This window comes from Eurytemora carolleeae, unplaced genomic scaffold, assembly GCF_000591075.1.
Source record: "Eurytemora carolleeae unplaced genomic scaffold, Eaff_2.0 scaffold1169, whole genome shotgun sequence".
NCBI classification, from domain to species: domain Eukaryota; kingdom Metazoa; phylum Arthropoda; class Copepoda; order Calanoida; family Temoridae; genus Eurytemora; species Eurytemora carolleeae.
In genome coordinates, this window is record NW_019397137.1 from 57,561 (window position 1) to 73,456 (window position 15,896).

Sequence of the window (15,896 nt, forward strand, 5' to 3'; positions counted from 1 at the left end):
GGGGGGTAACTCGTGGGCAATAGGAGGAGTAAGCTGTCACAGCAATTAGTTCTGCTCAAATATATAAATATATAGTTTTCCAAACCACATAATATATAAATATAGTTCTCAAAAATTTTCTAAACCACAAAATATATAAGTATATAGTATTCTCAAAAACTTTCTAAACCACAAAATATATAAATATATAGTATTCTCACCACTTTTTAAACCACACTATATACATATATAGTATTCTCACCACTTTTTAAACCACATAATGTATAAATATATAGTTTTCAACCCACTTTAATAACCACTGAATACATATATTGTCTATAAAGCACTTTCTAAACCATATAACATATAAATATATACTATACCAGGCTTTTAGGGAGCTTCGCGCCTATCTTCTATTTCAACTTTTAATTGTGGCTATATTAGAACATCTTCTTTATGTACAATATAATACAAAAACAAAAAAGAGTTCGCAGATTTCGTAATATATTCTCGTGGATTTTTTAAACTTTACAAAAATTCAAAAATTTTTTAAATAAATTTTTGAAAAACCTCCTTGGGGTCATGCGAGTAGGGTTGTTAATCGTTTTTGAAAACGATCGTTAAACGATCGTTTTTGTTTCGTGTTTCAATCGTTTTCAAAAACGATCGTTTCGTTTTTGGAAAAAAGGATCGTTTTTAAAAACAACCCACTCGTTTTGAACTTTTAGAAAACTATCGTTTTTTTAAACCGATTTGGGACCTTCTTTATACGATTGTTTTTTGAAAACGATCGTTAAAAAAAATTTATTTACAATTATTTTTACGATCGTTAACGAAGGGTCGTCATTAACGATCGTTAACGAAACGACGAAATTTTTAAAAACGGTCGTTTTTGAAGAAACGATCGAACGAACGATCGAACAAAATGCATGCAACTTTATTGAATGTCGTCTTACATGAAGTTAAAACGTTGTGGGGAGCTAAAACTTTTCCATATTTTCTTAAAAAATACTCAATGATAATTACAGATGCCCTTCAGGTCGGTTTCCTCTTCGTTAACGATCGTTAACAAAAGTTCGTCGTTAACGGTCGTTAACGAAGATTCTTCGTTAACGATCGTTTATATAAAATCGATTGTTTTAAAAACGACTATTTTAAAAAAAACGAACTTTTTGAAAAAACGATCGTCTTTAAAAACGATTCTTTCGTTTTCGTTTTTTTGTCGTCGTTTTCATATAACGAAACGATCGTTTTGCAAAAAAATGAAAATGTTAACATCCCTACATGCGAGGTCCTACACAAAATTTGGACCCAATTGGTTCAGTCGTTTTGACATTTATTGGATACAAACGGACAGACAGACAAGCAAACAAGCAAAGTATATATATATATATAGTCTTTGTCCAATTTATTTAAAATTCCTGGTGCGACTTTGTCTGCTCGTAGCTCCTCTAGTTTTGATTTTGCCCCTAAATATGAGAAAAAAAATTTATTTTTTTGATTGTTCTTTAGAAATTCATAACTTTTGTATTCTCTCTTCTCATTGCCTTACATGGCCTGTAGGGTTGCTAAGGGGTAATTTCAATTCACCAAATTCATTTAAAGATAATGTCCGATTTACAATTCGTTGGTAGTAGAAGTCAGAACGTAGTCTTGTGAAGAATTTTTTTAGGATTCATTTGAAACAAATAAAGTTTGATCACAAAGTCTTGAGAATCGATTTAAAGATTCTACAGAAAACTAATTAGTTGTTTATATGGAACAGGTTGAAAAATAAAAATTAACTCTTATCATTGAAAATAATTAATGTTATTCAGTTATTAGTTTATATAATATGTCTTGTTCACAAAAATTTTCTGTAGATTTTCTGGAATTTTTATTGAAAAGACGACATTTAAAGAACTTGTAGAAATCTGCGAACAAACTCGTAAAAAATAAGAAATTCAATATAATGATGAAAAATAAATAATTGATTCTAACATCAATTTATTGACAAATTTCTATTAAGTAAGTAATATGTTCCTAAGAATTTATTTAGTTTACTGTAGAATTTTTGATACTTTTTTCTCGTCGTTATTTAATAATAATTTAGAAAAAGCTGATTCTCTAACGTAACCACCCAAATGGATGATTTTGAACGTCGACTTTGCGTTCATACTCAGTAATTATAAATCATTACCTTTAAAGCTTTGTCGTTTAATCAAGAATGAATTAGATAACCATTTTTGCTGCAGGAAAACAATGTTGTAATTATTAGAATTAAACACAATTTAAAGCTAGAAAAACGACATTATCTTCAATTCAATTATAATTGTCTTATCTTATTGTCGAAATTAAATATATATTTTAAATAACTTTTTTTCTAGATTTTCTAGCCAATGGTATAAAACTAGGCTTTTAGTGCGCTTCGGGCCCATCTTCTATTTCAAATTTTACTTGTGGCTTTATCCGTGAGCATTTTCTCTTTGTACAGTAAAAACAAGAACAAAAAAAGTTTGCGGATTTCAAAATATTTTTGCGCGCATTTTCAAAGTTTTACAAAAATAAAAACCTTTAAGTACAAATTTTTGAAATTTTGATCATCCATCAACCTTTCCCACACAAAATTTGTGCCCGTTCGGTTCAGCCGTTTTGACGTTTATTCGACACAAACAAACAGAGAGACGGAAAAGCGAATTATATATATATATAGATAGATGGAACGGCTGAACCGAATGATCTAGTCCCGGTTACAGTCTAGAGTAGGTTCTAAATCAATCTAAATCCCCCAAAAAAATCCCAAAAGATTGTGACGTGAATTCCACATTATTTGATGACAGATGTTTTATTGAATTGTTATTTGAAACTAATGATTAAAGAAACCTCAGCATTTGGTATACCTCCCCCCCTTTCTGATCCATGGCATCCCCCATCATGACGATCCTCAGTAGTCAAAATTTTTTTAACAACTCTAAATATATATTTGTATATTTATATGTTAACTATAGCTGGCCAAACGGCTGAACCGAATGGGCTGAATTTTTTAGAGGGAACCCATAGGTGTAATATAGTCTAAAAAAATTGCGACATTTTTTATTTTTTTCAAAAACCTCAATTTTTTTCTTTCAAAAATCAAAATATTGTGTTTTTTCATAATTAAAATTTTTTTCCCACGGGCAACGCCGGGCACTTCAGCTAGTATATAATACAAATTGAAAAGCTTCATCTTAAGTGAGTTTGAAATAAACTCGATTATTATCAAAATATATCAAAGAAAACGTAATAAACTCTAGCTCAATAAAAATGTAAAATATAAGAATATGAAATGTCACTGAAAAAGAAAACCAGAATTGTCGTATCCTGAGAAAATTAAAACGTTGTAAGCTAATTTTCATCAAGATCTAAAGAACTAGAAAAGTATGCATTACTTTTCAAGACAAGGTTGACTTTAAAGTGTCGCCACACCTTTAACTTTAGTTTACAATACTAGAAAAATGAGGTACGCAAACAATTTTAAATTTATTGATTAATACAATTATACATTTAATATATCTTTGTTATAAATAAATATATTAATTTAATCTTTAGGGCAACTTTTTGTTTGATAATAAAATGCCCAATAATTAACACAAGAAATCCACGAAAATTTAACTAAAACAGTACTATTGTTATGTATAGTAAAGTCAGTTAAGTTAACTGTACACAAATAATAAATATAAATATTTTATACAATACCGCTGATCCGTCTACCCGCCGTGGCGTATCTTACGCCTGTAGTGGGTATCGGGGGCGGAGAGTTAGGGGGTGGGGAGGCGGAGGAGGAGGAAGAGGAGAGGGGGGAGGGTAGCTGACTGAAGGTGTTCACTGTCGTAGCCATCGGAACTTCATAATAAGTGATTGATCGATTTTGGCTCGCGTCAGACATACTAAAGGAGTCATTGGTTGGTCGGACAGCGTTGGGTTCAGGTTGGGGTAAACCATTGCTCCAGGTGGGACGGGTTGGGTTTGCTCTGGGTCCTGTGTTCCAAGGGTTGGTCCAGGGACGTTTTGTTTCCGGTGTGTCTCTAGGACCTGCTGTAGCTGGGTTGGCCCAGGGTCTATGGGTTTCTGAACTCCAGGGTTGACGAACTACAGGCTCAGGAGATAGAGCAACAGAAACGCTACTCGTCTCCTAAAAAATTGAACTGAAAATTCACAACAAACTCTTGTATTTTAATCCCATTATCTCTGCAACCTGATGGATATGTGTAAACCTTAAATATTTCAAACTTTTGATATTTGATCTTGCAGAATCATTATAGGTTAAAAGTTGTATGGCATCAAGTTTATCCTTATCCTCTTTATCCTTTAACGGAAACTTTGGGAGTCAAGAATTTAGCAACTGCTAACTATAATGTTCAATAATAAGAAGTTCCAGTAGTTTTTGCTTTGTTTTTAAATACATTTTAATATTTGTCAAAATAAAGAATAAAATTAACCTGACTACTTCCACTCTCCGTACTAGATCTGTTCACTGTCCCTTTATTCCTACTCTTCCCCCGGCTCCCATCCCTACTCCTGCTCCCGTCTTTGCTCCTACTCCCGTCTTTGCTCCTGCTCCCGTCCTTACTCCTTCTCCGTCCTCTCGTACTCTCACCCCCACTCGGAGTCGACGGAGAGTCCAGGTCAAAATTAAGATTATCAAACCCAGATGATCTGGACAAAAATCCTCCTTTTTTCCTGTCTCCCAGTCCTCCTGCCCCGAGCCCGGTCCCCCGGGCAAGATCTTCTGTGCTGTGCCCGGTGTCCCGGGCAGGATCTACTCCCCCCGGGGGAGCATGACCAGGTTGAGAGGCCTCTTCTTCTCCTTCTCCTTTTCCTTCCCTGTAACCTGCAGCCTCAACAAGAGAGATTAATCAGCAAAAAATTTAGCTTTTAAAGGGACTGTTGGCGTATTTTCTAGTAACATGCAGATTAAAAGTTGTCAAACTATTTAAGGCTTTTTTAAGAATCGTTCGTTATGCCGCACGTTTTCAGTTAGTTACTGCATGGAAAAGCCACAGCCAGTGTTTCTCAAATTTCAGGCAGAACACAAAGATCTATCTCCATCTTTTATTCTTTTATAAGAATTAAGGTTTTCGTGACTCATATGTCACTTATTCATTGGAGGGTCATTTGAATTTACGATGATAATCTGTTCTATTGGAGGGTCATTTGAATTTACGATGATAATCTGTTCTATTGGAGGGTCATTTGAATTTACGATGATAATCTGTTCATTGGAGGGTCATTTGAATTTACGATGATAATCTGTTCATTGGAGGGTCATTTGAATTTACGATGATAATCAGTTCTATTGGAGGGTCATTTGAATTTACGATGATAATCTGTTCTATTGGAGGGTCATTTGAATTTACGATGATAATATGTTCTATGCTTCTTAATTACAGTTTTTAAGAAGAAAAAGGGTAGACGAGGTTTCGTGAAGTTATATAAAACCTTTATTACAAGTTTTAAAATAAGAAGTGTGTTTACCTGAGAATTATAAATGTAAGGTTTTGGGCCCGAATCAGATGATTTCTTCTTCTAAAATTTAAATGATAAATACTTTTAAAAAAGTGCATGTGTTTTATCTTGTTCTTTAAAAAAGATAAGATTTAGCTAAGAAATTTTAAGATTGGCGGATTTTTGGTAACTAACCTTTATGGTAACTAACAATTTGATAACAAATAGTTTGGCAACCTCGCAATTTGGTAATTAATAATTTGGTAACTAACTATTTCAAAACTTGACAATTTAGCAACTTGACAATTTAGCAACTTGACAATTTGGTGACTTGACAATTTGGTAACTAATAATTTGGTAACCTCACAATTTGGTAGCTAACAATTTGGTAACTTTACAATTTGGAAATTGTTCGTTACCAAATTGTCGGTTACCAAATTTTCGTTTAATCAAATTGTGAGGTTACCAAATTGTTACCAAATTATTAGTTACCAAATTTTTAGTTACCAAATTTTCGGTTACTAAATAGTCGATTACTAAATTGTCGGTTTACCAAATCGTGAGGTTACCAAATTGTTACCAAATTATTAGTTACCAAAAATTCTCCCATTAATTTAAGATCGTGACAACATTTTGATATTGTAATTAAAAATCTATTATTCTACATTGTTTAATTTTATATATGGAAAAGCCAAATTTAATCACAATAGCAAAATAGAAAAAAAATTATGAACATTTATATACAGGGTTACCCACAAAGAATGAAACTGTAAAGACGACCTGAAACTATTAAAATAGGACGATTTCAATGTCTAATTAAGTCTTTAGCCTTAACTGTAGTCATTGTATAGCTATATTTTATAATTTAAAAAGAACGAAACAAGTTTGAACTTGCAGGAAACCATGAAACAGACAGTATAGATTTCGTACAGTCGTCTCTGAATTCTCATTCTTTGTGGGTAACCCTGTATACCTTGAATAGACTGAAGCAGCATGTGATAATAAGAGCCAGGATGATACAGACGGCCATGATGATAAAGATGATCAAAGCAACCTGACCTAGCTTTACCAGAAAGTACAGGTCATCAACGTATCCTGAACAAGAAACAAAATCTTTTGAGATGAATCTGCCTACTGAATAAACATCGAGATATATACAATAGATACAACCAACCCTAGCCAATACTTTTTTATTTCATTTTTCATTATCAAAAAACTGTAAGTGAAATTTTAGGCGACCTTCCAAGCAAAAAGGGCAATTGGAAATTCAATAAGATAATCTTTTAAACTTTTGACTGATCATCGAGGACAAGGGTCTCAGTGTATTTATTTCTTAGATATTGTGTAAAAAATCGTGCATATTAAGTGTATGCTAGCGTTAATAAAATATTAATATTCCTTAAATATAAAACAACGTACAACGTGCAAACAACGTGTTTCTGTATATATAAATAAGGAAAAGTCCATCAACCTTGATCAGTCAAAGACTTAAGCGGGGATTGAATTAAGAGGGGATTAAATGTCACGTTCAAATAGGTCTTTATAAAAACATATTAAATGTAAATGTTACCATTTCTACAATTTTAAATTAAAGGTTTGAATTGGAAAAATAAGGAAACGATCAAGGATACGTCAGCAAAAAAACTTACACCAACACGTGAAACAAGAAAAAGTCAAACTGTTCAAAATAACAATTTAACATTTTTTTATTCAAATAAGTAAAATTTCTATAGCATGCACTGACCATTATAATAGAACGGCTGACTTGGATCCGCTCCAAAATAGGAGTTGGGAGCTCCATAACCTAGAGAATACAAAGGTTCGTTAGTATCAACTCCTAAATAGGAGCCCAGCTTCAAAACCTAGAGAATACAAGGGTTGGTTAATATCAGCTCCTAAATAGGAGTTGGAAGCTCCAAAACCTAGAGAATAGAAAGGTTCCTTAGTATCCGCTCCAAAATAGGAGTTGGGAGCTCCAAAACCTAGAAAATAGTAGGGTTCGTTAATATCAGCTCCTAAATTGTAGTTGTTAGCTTCTTAACCTTATAGAGAATAGTATCAGCTCCAAAAGAGGAGTTGGGAGATCCATAATCTAGAGAATAGAAGGGCTTATCAACCCGCTCCAAAATAGGAGTTGGGAGCTACATAATCTAAAGAATACGAGGGTTGGTTAGAATCAGCTTCAAAATAGGAGTTTGGGGGGGGGGGGTCTACATAATCTAGAGAATAATTGGTTAGTATCATCTTTAAAATAGTAGTAAGGAGCTCCATATACTAGGGTTAGTTAGACCGCTCCAGAATAGGAGTTGGGAGCTCTATAACCTAGAGAATACAAGGTTTGGTTATTTTCCGCTCCAAAATGAGAGTTCGGAGCTCCATAACCAAGAGAATACAAGGGTTGGTTATTATCCGCTCCAAAACAGGAGTTGGGAGCTCACTAATCTAGAGAATACAAGGGTTGGTTAGAATCAGCTCCAAAATAGGAGTTTGGAGTTCCATAATCTAGAGATTACAAGGGTTGGTCATTATAAGCTCCAACATAGGAGTTAGGAGCTCCATAATCTAGAGAATAGTTTGATAAGATTCTCTCTAAAATAGGAGTTGGGAGCTTCATAACCTAGAAATTAAAGGGTTGGTTAGAATCCAATGATAACTGATAATCCAGGCTCCTAGCCCAGTTTTTAAACCATGTAAGAACCAAAAAACCTAAACCTCACAAAGCATGCATTTTATCACCTTTTCATACGGCTTATCATCCATAGTGGGACCCATATTAAAGAATTAAGAATTCAAGCAATCATATGTAGGTGCATTTAATAATGTTCCTAAGGAAATAGGTTTACCAGCTAAACCTACTGATGGGTTTAAACATTTACAGGTTTTGGCTTTAAATTTGCTGTAAAAGAATCTGAAAGATTTGAGACTTGTTAAAATCAAATTCTACCATTATTTTACCATTTTCTACGACCCAAGATATCAACCAAAACTATTTTTCAAAACGATTTTTCCATTCGGTTTGAAAAATTGTTTTGGTTGATATCTTTGTTCAGAATGAAACTGGCTCTCATGATGTAATAAAAACAATCCAGCGGACAATTTCAAAATAGCTGAATTATCTCAGATCCTTGTGGAACCTCTCTTTAAAGTTTGAAACGTATTTCAACACGATGCCAATTTCTAGCTATATCTTGAACATCAACTTATAAGTGCATGGGACAAACGTCTTCTTATTCCACAATTTTATGGGTCCCACTGTAGCACTTCATTGTTCTTTTATATTTGTTCCAGGAGGGTTATAAGAGGGTCTATAGAGGAGCCATCATTGTTCTTGTTATACCTGTTCCAGGAGGGATATAACAGGGTCTAGAGGAGCCATCATTGTTCCTGTTATACCTGTTCCAGGAGGGATATAACAGGGTCTAGAGGAACCATCATTGTTACGGTTATACCTGTTCCAGGAGGGATATAACAGGGTCTAGAGGAGCCATCATTGTTCCTGTTATACCTGTTCCAGGAGGGATATAACAGGGTCTAGAGAAGCCATCATTGTTTCTGTTATACCTTTTCAAGGAGGGATATAAGAGGGTCTATAGAGGAGCCATCATTGTTCCTGTTATACCTGTTCCAGGAGGGTTATAAGAGGGTCTAGATACGCCACCATTGTTCCTGTTATACCTGTTCCAGGAGGGTTATAAGAGGGTCTATAGAGGAGCCATCATTGTTCCTGTTATACCTGTTCCAGGAGGGTTATAAGAGGGTCTAGAGGAGCCACCATTGTTGCCAAACAAGATCCTAAATAAGGTCAGTGAGATCAGGTCAGTCAGGAAAATCTGCATATTTATATTGAAATTTTTAATAAAGTTTTTTTTTCTAAAATTCTATTTATTTATGGACTACTTTTCTAGAGTACAGTTGATCTAATTATGCATGAGCAGTTAAACAATGCACTATATATTAGCATTTATACATGTGTAAACTATAAACCTAAATAAACATTCAGAATTTAATTCATTTGTCAGGAATATTAGTCATTGCAAATTGTTAGCTTTTTTTGTAAAAAAGATCTTTTCAAGAACATTGGATGGGGTAAATTGAGGATAGAAAAATTATCAAGAAAAAAGGTTGTTTTCAATCTTTATTTATTTTTTCATTCGTTTATCTAAATAGTATATATTAATTGCAATAATATATTGTATCTAACTTTTGTCTATTTTGTATAGGGCTAATGTAAGGATGAGTTTAATTACAGGGTGTCCCACGAAATATGACAATTGGTGAATAGTTTAGATTCTTCCATAATATGTCAAGTTGTTTGTTTCCAAAGAGAATAATAATAAATACTTTCTGGCATCCATATTATAGTAAAATTTATTTCTAAGTAAAATATATTTTAATAAAGTTTATTCAAACAAATAACTAGTAACATGGACTATGGAGGAAGACATTCAAAACTATTCACCAACTGTCATGTTTCGTGGGACACCCTGTACGACCCGTAAGACTATAAATACCGCGATCTGAAGATAAAATGGTGGATTTCATCTTATGTCTTCAAAGTAAAAATATATTGAATGATTTGACAGTTAAGAAAAATGTTTTAAGTTGTCTGGAATCCTGAATATATGAAACTAAATATTTGTCTCTGAAGTCTCATATTTTGTGGGTAACTCTGTGTCTAAGCCCTGCATATTTTGTATCTAACCCTGGATATCTGTATCCAAACTTTACCTGGATATCTGTACCAAATAATAACTGGATATCTGTATCAAACCAATACCTGGATATCTGTATCCAAACTTTACCTGGATATCTGTACCAAACCCATACCTGGATATCTGTATAAAACCTAGGGTTTCCAGTCGTAATTACGTTACGCGTAATTACGCGTAACACTTTCTTTCACTTACGCAGGAGCAATACGCGTAATTACGCGTTTATTACGTTTACGAAAGAAAGTCGAGTTTCGCGTAATTAATGCGTAATTACGCGAAATTACGTAATACGAAACAATTCCGTAATAAATAAAGTACATATTAATTCTCAGAAATAATTATAGCGGGAAAGTATTGTAAGACCCGCTACAACCATGTCAAACATATTTTGACGATTTTACTTTTTTTTCAAACAAGGAAGATAAACTTGAGAAAGTAGGTTGAAATATTAACAAGTCGTCAAAAATTGAAAAAGGAATTGAGTCTTTGCCACAAAATTTTATTTTCTAATCCCTATATTTTTGCAACCCAATGCCGTAGACCTTAGATATTTTAAACTATGAATTCTGTTAGATTAAATAATCAAAGTTTAAAATATAAAAGGTTTCCACCATTAGGTTCCTAAGATATAAGGATTAGAAAAGTTGAGCTAGTGGCAAAGACTCAATTCCTTTATAGATTATGTATTTTTTTGATAAAAATAAATTGTTGACCCTTTGTTAAACTTTTTAGTTGTCGAACGTAAAAATTACATCAACATAGTATTGGCTGAAATTTCTGATTCAACTTGCGTGACATTATTTTCCTTGTAAGTTAGTTGTTTTATTTAAATTAAAAATTAAATCTTCAAAATCTAATAGATGTAATTATTGCAAAATTTCGCGAAATTGAAGTTTCTCTAATTATTCGCGAAATTACACCGTAATTACGCGTAATTATAGTTTCGCTTATTACGGGTAATCATTACGAAATTTCGAAAAATTACGTTGTAGAAATTACGCGAAATTACGCCGTAATAACGCGTAATTATAGTTTCGCTTATTACGCGTAATCATTACTTAATTTCGCGAAATTACGTTGCAGAAATTACGCGAAATTACGCCGTAATTTCGCGAAATGGATATTTCCCCAATTACGCGTAATCCTGCGAAATTACACGAAATGAAAATTATTACGCGTAACTGCAAGTAATTACGCGTAAGAGAATAATCTATTACGTTGGAAACCCTAATCAAACCCATACCTGGATATCTGTATTCAACCCCTTCTTTGATATCTGTATCCAACCCCCACCTGGATATCTGTATTCAATATCCAACAACTGCCCAGATATCTGTATCCAAACACTACCTGGATATCTGTATCCAACGCTTACCTGGATATCTGTATCCAACCCCTACCTGGATATCTTTAACCAACTCCTACCTGGATATCTGTATCCAACCCCTACTTGGATATCTGTATCCAACTCCTACCTGGATATCTGTATCCAACCCCTACCTGGATATCTGTATCCAACTCCTACCTGGATATCTTTATCCAACCCCTACATGGATATCTGTATCCAACCACAACCTGTAAATCTGTATCAATCACTTCCTGGATATCTGTATCCAATCCTTACCTAGATATCTGTATCCAACCCCTGCCTGGATATCTGTTTGCAACCCCTACCTGGATATCTGTATTCAACCCCTACCTTGATATCTGTATCTAACCCCTACCTGGATATCTGTTTCCAACCCCTACCTGGATATCTGTATACAACCCCTACCTGGATATCTGTATCCAACCCCTACCTGGATATCTGTATCTAACCCCTACCTGTATATCTGTTTGCAACCCCTACCTGGATATATGTATACAACCCCTACCTGGATATCTGTATCCAACCCCTACCTGGATATCTGTATCTAACCCCTACCTGGATATCTGTTTGCAACCCCTACCTGGATATCTGTATACAACCCCTACCTGGATATCTGTTTGCAACCTCAATCTGGATATCTGTATCCAACTCCTACCTGGATATCTGTCCTGGAACCTCATCTAATCCAATCCTTGACTCAGATCCAAGATTTCCTTCACTCCTGAAAAAATGGTTGATTTCATAATTTATGCCGTGGCCCGAACTTTGTCATGGACTAACTATTTGGATATATGGCCGGCTGTATCAATTTGTAGACCCTGCAGTAGGTTTGAACTATCAGGTTCGAACCATCAGGTTTGAACCATCAGGTTTAAACCATCAGGTTTGAACCATCAGGTTTGAACCATCAGGTTTGAACCATCAGGTTTGAACCATCAGGTTTGAACCATCAGGTTTGAACCATCAGGTTTTAACCATCAGGTTTGAAACATCAAGTTTGAACCATCAGGTTCGAACCATCAGGTTTGCACCATCAGGAAGTATTGCAAATTTTTATTTTAAAAACTAAAATGAACGTTGAATATCTAACTATAGGAACCGAATTAAATGAATTGTAGAGGTTGCTAAGCTATCACCGGTTCAAATTCTGAATCTTCTAATCAAATCCTAAGGAATCTTTAACTTTGAAGCGGTGATTCAGGGTTTGAACGTGCAGTGGCCTCTTTATTTATTTTTTTTCAGAACCCACGGTTTTTAAAGATAATGTGTTCTATGTGTTTATAGATTTAAAGGTAAAAATGAATCACGTATGATTCCATAAAAATATTTGAATTGCAGCTGTAAACTGCAGAAAAATGCATTTGCTTCCGGTCCTTGTTTTAATATTTTAATATTTTTGCAATTTATGGGATATTCAAATTTCAGCTTGTATTCTGTACTCTGCACTTTGTATCCTGCATTTTGTATCCTAAGAATCTGTATCCTGTATTATGTATCCTGTATCATATATCCTATATCGTGTATCCTGTACCCTGTATCTTGTATCATTTATTCTGTAACATTTATCCTGTATTCTGTATCTTTTTTCCTGTATCATATTTTCCTTTATCCAGCATCCTGTATCCTGTATCCTCTTTCCTGTATCATATTATCCTTTATCCAGCATCCTGTATCCTGTATCCTCTTTTCTGTACCATATTATCCTTTATTCAGCATCCTGTATCCTGTATCATGTACCATCTATATAATAAAGCTCTTCGCTTATATACATACATTTATGTGTATTTGTCAGTTAGCTATAGCTGACTAAACGGCTGGGCCGAATTGGCTGACATTTGTTGGTTAAACTCATTGGTACCCTTGGGTACAAAAATCGATTAAAATTTGATTTTAAAAAAATCCCCGGGCAACGCCGGCTACTTCATCTAGTATCACCTATATCATGTATCCTGTATCCTGTCTTTTACCTTAGTCTTGATTCTGCAACCCCATCTCTGCTTCCCATTCTTCCTAAAATTAAAAAAAACTATTATTGATAAAAGTATTCAAAATGCTAAAATTACATAATGCATAATACAGTTTTATGAATTAGTTTAAGAACTATTTTTTGAAACACATTAAGAAAAACGTTACGATAATATGGAAAGATAATAAAAATACACTTATGAAAGAACCACTGACATTTTGTAGAAAAAACAATAAAAAACTTATGAGAAAAAACTTTTCCAATAATATTTACGAGAAGAAATTGAAAATGCACTTTTTGAAATATTTTCACTTGGCAAAGAAACATTTTTTTCTATTAACCGTAAGCATTATGGAATAGCAAACGTTTTATGTAAAATTATTAACTCAATTTTAGAAATATCTAACAAACTTTTATATTCCTAAAAATCTTTTAGTAATTGTTGACGAAAATTTTGAAATGAAACAAAATTTTCAAATTTTACTAACAGTGTAAATGTTAACAGGTCCAGGTTTAAAATTAGACTGAAGTTGTATAAACATTAAACATTAAACAATTGAAAAACAATGACTCCGCCTTAATTCAATATTACCAATTCTCCCTCCTGCTAACCCAATGTTGTATGTAAAGGAAGGTAGATAGATAAACACACGAATTGGAATTTCTATAGAATGTCCTAGAAATATTTAGAACATTCTAAAAAATATAGTTAGAAATAAAGAATTACCTTAAATTGAATAATTTTAAAACAAAATAAATAAAAATTTTTATTTTAAATTGCAACTTTTGGTGTGCAGGCAAATTGGAATTGAGTCTTCTCCAAAAAGACCTTTGCAACCCAATGTCGCAGACCTTAGATATTTCAAATTACAAATTCTGTTAGATCAAATAAACTAAGTTTGAAATATCAAAGGTTTCCACCATCATATTGCAAAGATAAATGGGTTAGAATATTCGAGATAAAAGATGACAGTTTAGTTTTAGGAGAACATTCTAATAAAGGCGAAATATATATGTATGAGTGTATATTTGTGTGTGTGTGTGTGTAAAACTTAGGAAGAGATATATGTCACGCACCTCTGACCCTTTAGTAAAAGTAATTTCAACCTAAATTCTGACCGCGTCAACCTTGTTGCACCGGCTAGTCCTATTGAGTGTCTGCTTTAATGACCCAATGTCCGGGCGATACAGTACAAACTGGGACCGGAAATGTTGACCAGGCCCGTGAAAAATAAAAAAATAAAAAATTTCTCTCTGTATCTTTAGGAAAGGAAGGGTGGCTTAATTAGCTTAAAGGGACCGTACACGTAATTTCCAGTGATTACTCATTTTTAGATTAGCATGGCCAATTCACAGTTGGTACCCTTTAAACCTTTGCCTGATCAAAACTGATGAAGTTTTTCCTGTTTTGTAATCTCAAATTTGATTATTTTCTATTGCAGTTCTCTATAAAAGTGACTTCAGGATTTATAGAGTAGTAGTAGTAGTCGGAGCAAAGGATGGAGTTATGGAGAAATTTTTAAGACAGAAGGTCGTCTTTCACCGATTTATTGGAATCTTTTTATAATACCGCGGGGGACGCCGGGTACGTCACTAAGTGACAAATTATTATAAAAAACGTAAAATCTCCAAGTTGGTTTAACAATGTTTGTTTTCCCATTAGCCATGCCTTCAATAACGGATAGGCCTAATAGGCTTTAATTCTGTTTAAGACTAACATATTGTGCCAGAGAAGGATTGAATACTATTTTATCTATAGTTTGTATCCGTTGTTTTTATATCAAATATACGATGTAAACTTTATTTAGAACTTTTTGTTGTTAATCTCGGGATCAAGCATTGATCTCCATCTTGTACCGATTGATTTAATTCCAACGAGGTTATAGTATATAGAGTGATGATGTACGCTAATCCTTTACTAATTGTACAGGCCATGTACTTCACTTCCAAAGGTCAATCTGTATATTACATTACTCGGGGGTGATTTCTGAAAATATTTATTTTCATTTAAACATGGATCATGGTAATTTATATAACTAAAAAATAGATAACCTTTCTTTATTAATAATAACCTTTCTTTAATTTCAATTACACTTTTTAAGGAAAACTTAAACATTAATAATTCAAACTAATATTAGAATATCTTACTAAAAATTGGTGACTTTAAAAGATTTTTATTCATAAATTGTCATACAATTTTTGATTCAAGCTTGAAAATACTTGATTTGAGAAACCAGGGGATCCATAAACTTTTACACTCTTACAATCTTCTAAACAGTTCCGAACAAACCTAAAAATAAAAGATATATCAAATATCAAACTATTTTAACTATTACTAGACTAATCTTATATTTCAATTTGGAACAAGGGCGTATACGGAAATAAATGTGGGGGGGGGGGCAAAATA

General features: G+C 33.5%; 1 protein-coding gene across 2 annotated transcripts in view; it reads right to left on the reverse strand.

The window, feature by feature from the left end:
- Window positions 1-3,473: 3,473 nt before the first annotated feature.
- LOC111712261 (uncharacterized) overlaps window positions 3,474-15,896 on the reverse strand; it is a 23,341-nt gene continuing 10,918 nt past the window's right edge. The window contains exons 2-9 of one of the 2 annotated variants that reach the window (XM_023486833.1): window positions 13,491-13,533; window positions 12,179-12,244; window positions 9,176-9,234; window positions 7,187-7,246; window positions 6,416-6,537; window positions 5,473-5,523; window positions 4,437-4,835; window positions 3,475-4,129 (exon numbers count right to left, since the gene is read on the reverse strand). In XM_023486833.1, coding sequence (XP_023342601.1) covers window positions 3,683-4,129; window positions 4,437-4,835; window positions 5,473-5,523; window positions 6,416-6,537; window positions 7,187-7,246; window positions 9,176-9,234; window positions 12,179-12,244; window positions 13,491-13,533 — 1,247 coding nt within the window. In that variant the 3' untranslated portion in view covers window positions 3,475-3,682. Of the gene's footprint in view, window positions 4,130-4,436; window positions 4,836-5,472; window positions 5,524-6,415; window positions 6,538-7,186; window positions 7,247-9,175; window positions 9,235-12,178; window positions 12,245-13,490; window positions 13,534-15,896 lie in introns of both variants that reach the window. The other variant, XM_023486834.1, reaches the window with a different exon arrangement.